Source organism: Tupaia chinensis, unplaced genomic scaffold (assembly GCF_000334495.1).
Source record: "Tupaia chinensis unplaced genomic scaffold, TupChi_1.0 Scaffold145814_1, whole genome shotgun sequence".
Classification (NCBI taxonomy): domain Eukaryota; kingdom Metazoa; phylum Chordata; class Mammalia; order Scandentia; family Tupaiidae; genus Tupaia; species Tupaia belangeri.
In genome coordinates, this window is record NW_006205672.1 from 656,888 (window position 1) to 666,567 (window position 9,680).

General features: G+C 44.0%; 1 protein-coding gene across 1 annotated transcript in view; it reads right to left on the reverse strand.

The window, feature by feature from the left end:
• Positions 1–9,657, reverse strand: part of SNX27 (sorting nexin 27) — a gene marked incomplete at its 5' end in the record, with an annotated part of 91,132 nt that extends 81,475 nt beyond the window's left edge. Inside the window, 1 exon segment of the mRNA XM_006168511.3 lies at positions 9,484–9,657. Within this exon segment, the coding sequence (XP_006168573.2) occupies positions 9,484–9,657 (174 nt within the window).
• Positions 9,658–9,680: the final 23 nt, after the last annotated feature.

The following is a 9,680-nucleotide window of genomic DNA, read 5'->3' on the forward strand; positions in this document are numbered from 1 at the left end:
AAAAAAAAAAAAGAGAGAAAGTGAGAAAGTAAGCTGCCATGTCGGACTCGAATCACTGTCGGCCATGTGGGAGTCCAGCGCCTCAACCACCACACCACCTGCCAGCCCCTAATAACTACTTTTCTTTGTGACCTTAGAAAAGTTATTCAGTGTCTTCTGGTAAATAACTAAATAAAAACTAAATTACCGGAGACCAGGAGGTGCATGCTGGTTAAGGCACTATACACTCCCACATGGCCAACCATAGTTTGAGTCCTGGACCTGGTGGTTTGCTTTCTCACTTTCTCTCTCTGTGTGTCTCTATCTCTCTCTGGTCAAATTAAAATAAATGAATGAATAAGTAAAATAAAATAAAATCTAAATTACCAGAAAGTTCTGGGTATTAATGCACATACAGCTATGTCCAGAGCATGAACAGAGTAACACCCAGGCTCCTTTGCATTGCATTTAAAGTCCTTTTTATCTCATTTCAACCTTCCTTTCCAGTCTGTCACAAATGCCTACAAAGAGTACCTAAATTAGAAATTCTTAGGTGCTGGCTATCCTAAGAACTTTTCACATCTTCCTTTGGTCACTGCTTCATCTTCCTACAAAACCCTTGCCCTCTTCCCTGCTACCAAAAGCATGCTTGCCCTTCAATCACAGTTCTACACCTACCTCTCTCCCCACCAATCTTCACTTTTTCCTCTAAACACCATCAGTTTTCTTTACCTCCATTTTGCATTACAACAGAAGGTGTCTAGTGTCCCTCTCCCACTGTGGTAAGTTTCTCAGGGCAGGGATGCAGCAACATCATGAAGCATGCAAGCCTAGGAGGACTTCACACACAGCTGTATTTAACTATGGGACCAGCTGAAAATGAGCAGTATAAGCATACCAGCAACGGAAAAGTGATGCATCATCACTAATTTTCAGGCAGGGGACACGACCTAACAAGTCATGAAATCAATGTAGTGGGCCACCATCAGCAGAATAAAGACAAAACAAGGGCCAGCTTTGTGGCCTGGTGGTTAAGATGGCCAGATCTCACATGGCTAACTGTGCAGTTAGAGTCCCAAATCTAGTAGTTTGAGAGCCACACTGAGCAGGGCACATGTGCATTTGTGCCCAAAATCCCAAAAAGAGGGAGAGAAAAAGGGACTGCAATGTGACCATTCCCATGGGGAGTGCTTTCTCCTCTCCTCCTCTGTCTCTCTGGCAAGTGCATGCACCCTCTAGCACCAAGCCCCCATAACCCCCCCAAAAAAAAACTTAACAAAAAACTGCCAGGAGGCACAATACCAATACCAGTTTTTGTGAAACTTGTTTTTTGCCTATGTATTGGCTTATAATCTAAAATGTATCTTACTCTGAGTTGCAATTTAAAAAAAAAAATTTTTTTTAACTGTCAAGGCCAGTAGGTGGTGTGGTGGTTAAGGTGTTGGATTCCCACATAGCTGATCAAGGTTAAAGTCCTGGACTGGTGCTTGAAAATCACGCCAGCGATGTGTGCATGCATACCAAAACGCCAAGAAGAGATAAGGGCCGGGACTGCAGCATGGCCATCCCCTCCCGGAGGGTGATTTCTCACTGTCCCTCTCTTTCTGTATATCTCTGGCAAGTGCATGTGCCCTATGGCAAAAACCTAAAAAACAGTTTTAATAGAGTCCCAGACCTGGTAGCTTGCTTTCTCATTTTTTTTTTTTTCCTCTCTCTCTGGTCAAATTTAAATAAATAAATAAAGTTAAATAAAATACTTTTTAAAAAAAATTTTAATCTAAAGAATTTTTTTCCAAATATGAACTAAAACTGTACCACTCATACATAGGCTCTTAATAGATTGCACAAATGAAGCACTGAAAAACATCTACACAGCTGGCAGTTGAAGAACAGAGTGAACCTAATTGGCTCTTCCCTAAGCCCCTATCACATGTCAATAATATCATCTAATGAATGAACTAACCACAGATAGTCCTTGCAAAGAACTTGCAGTGATCATAAATTCTAAGTGTTTGCTTGTCAATTAAGTCTCATCGCTTATCTACCAGATCATAAGAATTATTCCCAATGGGGCTTAGCTTAAAAAACAATTACCCCTGAGGCATGGTAACAAGCCCACACCTGAAACAAACTAGTCACTGGTGGCTGGAAAGAAATGCAGACAAGTTTTACACGAAGATGCAGACATTTTACACTACTAAGAAAAGCTTTTTTCCTGGTCACCACCATATGCGGAAGTGACTTCTGATGGTAATGTTATTTTCAAATCTAGTTTCATTTGTTTGCAACCTCAACTACTTATGAAATTATTTTTGAAGTTACAGTTGTGATGGTCATGCTCTCTTCTCTGACAACCAACAGTGTAAAGATAGTAATAAGAGCAAAGGGATGAGGGAGCAGACTCCCACGTGGCCGACCAAGCCCGCTGAATCCCGGTCTCTGCACCGTGAACAGAATGTATGCTGGGCCTGTGTGTATGTGCATGGGAAGGAGAAATGGAGAAGGGACTGCAGTGTGACCTCACTCTTTGGGGGTGCTTTCTCCCTCCCTGTCTGTTTCTATTTCAGTATCTCTGGTGAGCGCATGCACTCTCTGGCAAATAAAAACTAAATAAAATGCCTGTTTTAGTCTCATGTCCCACCCAACTTAACAACAGGAGAGACAGGGTAAAGATCTAAGACACATTTCAAAATAGTAGAACCAAAGTTCAACTACTATCCAAGTTTATAGGAATGTAACTAAATTTTAAGAATTATAAGCCACAGTCAAGAATAGCCAAATATTAATAGTTGAGGATAGATGGAAAAAAAAAATGGAAAATATACTAGATTTAGAATTCAAATCTAAAATTGTTCCCTTTGCCACTCGTCAGTGTAGCATTCGGTTCCCATTCACAAAATAGGCATAATACCACTCATATATTCATTAATTCAGCTGGTTTTTACCAAGTGATATACACATGCTGCAGCCACACTGCAATCCCTTCTCCTCCATTCTCCTCTCGGGGTTTTGGGCACGCACACACATGTTTGGAGTTATTTTCAAGCCACTGGATACACATCTAGGGTAGATATATTCTAAGAACCCTAGAGGATGCCTGAACCTGTGGACAGTGCTGTACCAACATATACTGTCTTGGCCTCTACATACATACCTATGATAACTTTTTTTTTTTGTAAAGAATTATTTTTATTTAACTTTATTTATTTGTTCGTTTGTTTTAATTTGACCAGAGAGAGAGAGGGAGAGAAGAAGGGGAAAAGCCAGCCACCCAGTCTGGGAGTCAAACCATGGTCAGCCATGTGGGAGTCCAGCAGCCTTAACCACCACGCCACCTGCCACCTGTTGGCCCCAAAGTTTTTTTGTTAAGAATTTTTTTTCCCCACACATGCTCATCAGACAGAGACAGAGAGAGAGGGTAAGTGAGGAAGCAAACCATCAGGTTCAGGACTCAGATGGTGGTCTACCATGTGGGAGTCCAACACCTCAACCACCTTGCCACTTGCTGGCCCCAATGATAAAGTTTTCTTTTTATCTTGCTTTAATTTTGGGAGATTTTTGACTTAGGGAATGTGCACTCATCAGAGTGAGTGAGAAAGACAGAGACAGTGAGAGGGAAAGTGAGAAATCACCCCCTAGGGTGATGGCCAAGCAGCAATCCCTTTTCCACTCTCCTCCCAGGATCTGGGGCATACATGCACACACACCTAGCGTGAGTTTTAAGCCACCGGGTCTGGTACTCAAACTGCAGTCAACCATGTGGGAGTCCAGAGACGTACTACCATGCCATTGCTGGCCCCTCTGATTAAATTTTAATGCATAAATTAGGGCTAGTAAGAGATTAACAACAATAATAAAGCAGAACAATTATAATAATAAAAACTATGTGAATGTTGTGTGTCTCTCTCAAAACATCTTGTACTATACTATGGGAAACTGAAGTCACAGAAAGCAAAACCATAAATAAGGAGGCCTACAGTTTGGCTAAGGATTAAGAGATACCCAGCCCTCAAGGAGCTTACAATTTCCCTATCTCACAGGGCTGTCATGAAGATGAAATGTCAAAACACTGCCAACTGTAATGCACTATACACATTACAAAGTGGTATCATGATTATTATTACTATTAACTTCTACCTCTTTACCATCGTCTTTATTGCAAGAGCTCAGCAAAATCCAATAAATAAAGTATGGAAGATCAGACAGAATAGTTCATATTTAGCTGATTTTCCACTTGGACTGGCATGCAGAAGCCTAACAATCACTACTCGTTTGTATGTTGTTAGCTCATAACTCTCCATATAATCACATAAAGATAAATGAACTGAGTCCAAAGCCTCGCTCATAGTGTCACTCAGGGCATGTGGCAGGGTGTGGAGGTCGCATTACCCACACCTGGCAAGGAGTAAAAAATAAGGATTTCTTAGCCCTATGCAAGACCAACTGGATCATAATCCTTAAAAGGTGAGTCTGAGGGGGCCGGCAGGGTGGTGTGGTGGTTAAGGGGGCTAGACTCCCACACAGTCAACCACAGTTTGAGTCCTGGACCTGGTGGTTTGCTTTCTCACTTTCTGTCTCTCTCGCTCTCTTTTGTTCTGTCCCTCCCTGATCAAATTAAAATAAATTAAATTAAATACTTCTTAAAAAAAAAAAAGAAAAAGAAAAAAGGTGAGCTTGAAGTCTACATTTCTGACAAGCACATCCAAGTAATTCTTTCTTTCTATCTTTCTTTTAGGTTTTTGCTATAGGACCCATGCACTCACTGGAGAAAGACAGAGAGGGAAAGTGGGAAATCACCCACCAGTGAGGATGACCACTCCACAAACCCTTCTCCTCCATTCTCCTCTCAGGATTTTGGGCATGCACCACACACACATCCCATGTGATTTTCAAGCTGCTGGGTCCGGGACTCGAACCACACAGTTGGCCACTTGGGAGTCCTGTGCCTTAACCACCATGCCACCTGCTGGTCCCACCCAAGTGATTCTTAAACACACTAAAACTTGAAAACCACTGCCATAATAATTTTCTTTGATCAATAACCATGATTTCAAACACTGTTGCCAAAATCTACCTGGGAAATCTGAGCCACATCGAATTCAGTTAGAATTGAGAAAGCAGCTCTTGAGTCTGTACTTAACAGTCAACACTTCATTACTCACACTTATAAAAATACTTCTTGTGGTACCAACCTCTTTTTATTCAATGGGTTTCAAACTTTCACACAAAATGAAGTTACAAGCTGGCTCTCACTAAACAAACTGATACATAATTTATGGTTTAACTTTAACAAGGGAAGTTAATGGTTATATTATCTGCTAGCTATCAAGGAGGAAAGCATAGATAAACTCACAGACTAGTATAAATACATCATGATTTTAAATGCATGCAAGTCAACCTCAGAGGCCTATGCTTAAAGACTACACTACTCAAATACCAAAGAAAGAAACAACCAACAAACCACAAAAACACACACAGCCCCCTATCCATATTCACTGCACGCTAAAACGCTCCCGACAGCATCTCTCATGAATTCAATCGACAGCCCTGGCAACTACTTCAATCTTAGGAAAGTTAACTTGAAGTCAATTACTTTGCCTATTACATAATTGGTGCAAAAACATTTATTTATTTATTTATTTCCTATTTGCTGACCGTATCCTTTACTCAGTAGCCTCTAGGTACACAGACATCAAGGGAAGACATGCTGTATGGGTTACACGGGGACAAATTACAAGGTGGAGACTAACACTGCTAGTCAAGAAAACTTTCCACCTGCAGTAAAATTTGGAGCCCAGAGGGCTCATTCTGACTGCAGTACCAAGCCCTGCAATATGACTCTTTTCCAATCCAGTTAGAATCTAGTCAGTTTTGAAAGGAGAAAGGACAAACTGAATCACATCGGCTTGGATTATTAGTTCCAAGATTCAATGAGGACAGTGCCTTGGTAAACAGACTTCAAAAAACAAAACACAAAGAAACTGATGCTCTTACTTGTCTCCAAGCTTGTATCCCTTAAATCTTAAAGTTACTCTGTTCTGGGACCAGCAGTTGGCGTAATGGCTATGTTGCTGACTCCCAGGTAGTTGACCACAGTTCAAGTACCAGACCCAGACCCGGTGGCTTAAACTCACGCAGGGCGCATGTGCGTGCATGCCCAAGATATCGAGGAGAATGGAGAAGGGATTTCTGCGTGGCCATCCCCACTGGGGGGTTTCTCACTCTCTCTCTCTCTCTGTCTTTCTGGCAAGCACATGTGCCCTATAGCAAAAAACTCTCCAAAAAATTATTCTGTTCTTTCACACCTCTTTTAGTTGTCAAATAACTGCAACAGATGAAAACTGGAATAAACACAAATTGTGTGTGTTGGGGGGGGGTCTAAAATAGAGTTTTAAACAACAACTGCAAAGGTCCAGATACCCACAGATGACTTGCTGTGAACAACCTCTACACGGTAACAATCTACCCATACCTAACTCTGATCCCACTTGGCACATCAACATGCAAATCTTTCCTAGAACAACAAAGAGGTTAACTTAAAGAATTTAGGTGAAAGATTAAAAAGCTGTATGAAGTGTTGCCTAAAGAATGCTTTAGGAGAGCAAAGGAGAAGGGATTGCAGAGAGAATACCCTTCCCCAGAAGGTGGTTTGTTACTCCCAGCCCCCGACCACAGCCCAGCTCACAAACCCTGCAGGGAAAAAAAAAAATAGCATTAACCTAACCCAGATCAAAACAAGTAGCCAGCACAGGCACAGAGATCCCTCAAGGATCGTATCTATTCCGGTCACTGACTTCCTCTCACCTGCAAACCTAAAAAGAGATTTTAGAAGGAAGGAAGAAGGAAAGAGAAAGAAGCTATGTAGCTGAGGTCTCAAGAGAATGTACCAACTAGCTCGGCTCTGTGTTGCAACTATCACTACTTCCACTACAGAACTAAAGAAGTTTCAAAGAATCTGAAAATCGTGTACAGTTCAAAGGGTGAGGAATCAATGCCAGAAAGATTTCTGATAACCACAACCTTCCAGAGAAAGGTCTTCAGAGGAAAGGGTGTTCTTTTCCCCTAAAAGAAACTATGTTCTCTACTCACTACCAAGAATAGGCCAAAAGTAACATCCTTCCCAAGTTCCGAGCCCAGAACCTGGGCCTGAGGCAAGTCCTTCTACCTATGTATGTGCAATGGCAGATTGCATTAGCTCTAGCCGCCTACAGAATTATGTTCATTCATTTAGACTCTGTAAAAGTAAATGATTTAGAACTTTATGATAGGTATATAATTTTCAATACTTCCATTTTAAATTTTAAAATAAACAGCTGGGTCCAAGTTAACTTCCAAAAGGAGAGGCAAATGACAACCCCAACAGCTTCTATCAGAAAGGAAGCATCAGCTACATATTTTGAGTTATCTAGAAAGAAAATAAATAGGTACCCAGGTACAATAAATCAAAAGGTCATTATTGAATTCTATTTCTGAATTCTCTACTCGTCAAAAAATTAAGAATCTTGCCAGAGAATACTAGAAAACAGTCTACAGGACATCCGTGAAAAAGAAAAGCATCTATTTAGAAAAGACGGAGGAAAGGTTTATCTCAAAACCCTGGCTTTGGTAAGCTAGTCTTTCTTGAAGTAGAAAGGATGAGAAAACAAAATGAGTGGATATCACAGAATAAAAATGTCAAAGGGGCCCAGTCATTGTGGTGGGAACGCAGTGCCTGCAAGGCTGGAAACCACATGGCCCACAGTGCGTTTGGATCCCCAGGTCAGCCTGAAAAGACAAAAGTGCTCCCACAGGTGCCCAGGATCCTGAGGAGCTGGAAGGCTGGGAAAAGGGGGGTCACCAAACCCTGTGGAGGGTGCTTCTCTCTCTCTGTTTCTCTCTCTCTCTCTCTGTCTGTCTCTGACACTATCAAAATAAATAAATTAAAAAAAAAAAAAAAGAATGTCAAAGATAAGGGCAGGGGTACAAGACAAATAAGGGATGGACACCTCTATAGGCCAAACTTTCAAGATACCACCCTCTTTGCAAACCTTGGGCAAATCTACTGTTTTACAAGCAGAAAAACTAAAAGCTGTGGAAATAGCAATGAAAAAATGTATAAAAAATACGGAAGACTACATGAAGGCAAATCCCGACATGGAAGGAAAGTGCACAAGTATGGGAACAGCACACACAATACAGATTCAGTAAGGAGAGAAATACAGAGCAGAAGACTGCTGAGGAGGATGCAGGCGAGGAAAGCATACACCACCTACAAGGTAATCAGCAGTCACTACGCGAATCTTAATACAAAGTAAAAACACAAATGTAGGACCTAGATTAGGGGAGTAGAGGAGCTTGCTACAGAAATTTCAAGACAAGACAGCACCCTGGGAGAGCTTTAGGGGATGGAGTGGAGAACTAAGGCCCAAGGACTAAGGGGGAGGGGCTGCAGCAGAGGAAGGGGGTGGGTTGCAGCAGCAGGGGCCTTAAAAACAGAAGCACGAGAAAGAACCTAGAGGAGAGAGAAAAACAGGATAAAAGTGTGGTATCACAAGAGGACAGAGTAGGAGAGAGAATGAAGGCCAGCACGTCCTAAAAAAAGTAGAGAGATTAAAAACGCAAGAGAGGGGCTGCAGTTTGGGAAAAGTAGGAGCTGCGACTGAGATCCACCATGAACCAGACTAAGGGAAGTGTGTGTACGGTGCAGGAGTGAAGATGGGGCCAGGAGAGGGGTGCAACCTCAGGGACGGGGTGGTGGAGACCCTAGACAATCAAGAGTGTAATCCGGGGACTAACAAGAAAAGAAACTAGTGCCAACCCCCCCCACACCCACCAAGTCCAACAAAAGGCATGCGAGGGGTCAGAGGAGAAGGTATACCCTTGGAGTGCGAGTACAAAAAACGAGGGTGTGGAAAGGGACACACGGTGGGGTGGAAAATACGAACACAGGAGGTGCTTAATCACAAGGAGAGGGTAACTAAGGAGAGGAAAGGAGTGGCAGGGAGGGATGATGTTTCCGGAGGAAAAGTGGGAGCAGACCAGAGGTCCCGCTTACTTGGTCTAGAGGGCAGAAGGGACAGTCCACAGGGCCCGAGGGGAGTGGTGGACAAGAAACTATGATGCTGAAGATGAGAACTTGGGGAGGACACGACACCGGCTGGGTCAGAAAAGGAGACGCCGTCAGTAAGGAGCAGAGGCTGGTTTAGAGGAAGGCAAGGGGAGCAGAAGCAGCATGCCAAAGGGGGAAGGCAGGGGCAAAAAAGGAGCCAGAGGAATGGGGGCAGGTGAAGCGCTGGGGGCGCAAGGACATACCCTGGAGTCCACGGGGAGGGAGGTGGGAGTCGCAGGAACCCGCGGTGTGGGAGGAAAAGGGTCAACCCACGAGGTGCGGGCGGCGGCCGGGAGCAGGCCGGGTCCCGGGTCGGCCCTGGCTAGGGGAGGTGCCCGAGGGTGACAGGGGTAGAGGAGGTGCAGGACAGGCGGGGGCACGGGGAGGGTGGGGCGGCGTGGCGCCCCGATACTCACACCTCCAGGATGCGGTCCCCCTTGCGCACCCCGGCCCGATCGGCCGCCCCCCCGGGCAGCACGGCGCTCACATGCTGCAGCGGCGCGTACAGCTCCCCGTTGATGCTCCGCAGTTGCCCGCCCTCGCTCACTTGGCCCCGCACGTTGAAGCCGTAGCCGGACTCGGACTTGACGCACGGCACGGCCCGCGCGCCGCC